This window comes from Calidris pugnax, unplaced genomic scaffold (genome assembly GCF_001431845.1).
Source record: "Calidris pugnax isolate Ruff unplaced genomic scaffold, ASM143184v1 scaffold778, whole genome shotgun sequence".
NCBI lineage: Eukaryota > Metazoa > Chordata > Aves > Charadriiformes > Scolopacidae > Calidris > Calidris pugnax.
The window spans coordinates 43,623-44,478 of record NW_015091583.1 but is presented as its reverse complement, the minus strand read 5'-3'; the positions used below and the strand labels follow the sequence as shown (position 1 = coordinate 44,478).

Here is an 856-nt window from a genome sequence, read left to right as displayed (position 1 = left end):
CCAACCCCCTGAGATGGCCCCCAACCCTCCCTCTGCACCACCTCAATAAAGCCACACACGGCCACAGTCAAACCATCATCCCCAACTCCAGGGGGTGAGGAGCCACAAAGCAGCTGCTCCATTTTTGGGGAGCCCCCACAGCGCTGGGACACGGCCCCCCCCGACTCGATAGGGCACAGTTTTGGGGAAGAAACACCCCATCTAAGGGACAGGGTGGTGACAAACCTCCCGGCCGTGTCACACACACACACACGGATGTTTATTCCGAGACACCAGATACAGCTCCAGGGAGAGGATGCTCCTGGTTATGGGGCAAAGAGGCAAAATACCAGAAAAAAAACCCAAAAAACCCAACAAAACCCACACCAAACACTTCTCCTTTCACACCACCATCGGGCACTTGGAAAACAGCTCCCACCTACCCCGGTGACAATGTCCTGCCCCAAAAATGCCAGCCACACGTGTCCCCCCCTAAGTCCCCCATCTGATGGGGGGGGATCTGATCTGAGCATCCTGGAAAGCAGTGGGACAAGGACACGGCTCCCCAGGACACCAGGGAGGGGGACACGGTGGCAACTCCAACTCCTCTGGGACAAATTGACCTATTATCTCTTTTTGGGGACCCCCGCTGCCCCCCCCATGCCACCTGGGGGGTTGTCCCCAAGGGGGGAAGGGACGGTGGCCGTGAGGAGGGGGTGAGAAAACTGCAGAGAAATAATTGACCCAAAACAACAAAAAAAAGCAGTCACTGAGGTAGGAAGAAACTACGACTCCCCTGAAAGGCAGCGAGAGCAGCTCTGGCTCCGAGGGAATCACCCCATGAGGGACCCCCGGGGATGAGGAGGGGGGGGGGACA

At 57.7% G+C, this 856-nt stretch overlaps 1 protein-coding gene across 1 annotated transcript in view; it reads left to right on the top strand.

The window, feature by feature from the left end:
* The window catches only part of LOC106899866 (myoferlin-like), a 7,809-nt gene extending 7,087 nt beyond the window's left edge, over positions 1 to 722 (top strand). The window contains exon 10 of the mRNA XM_014961801.1: positions 666 to 722. Within this exon, the coding sequence (XP_014817287.1) occupies positions 666 to 722 (57 nt within the window). The remainder of the gene's footprint in view (positions 1 to 665) is intronic.
* Positions 723 to 856: the final 134 nt, after the last annotated feature.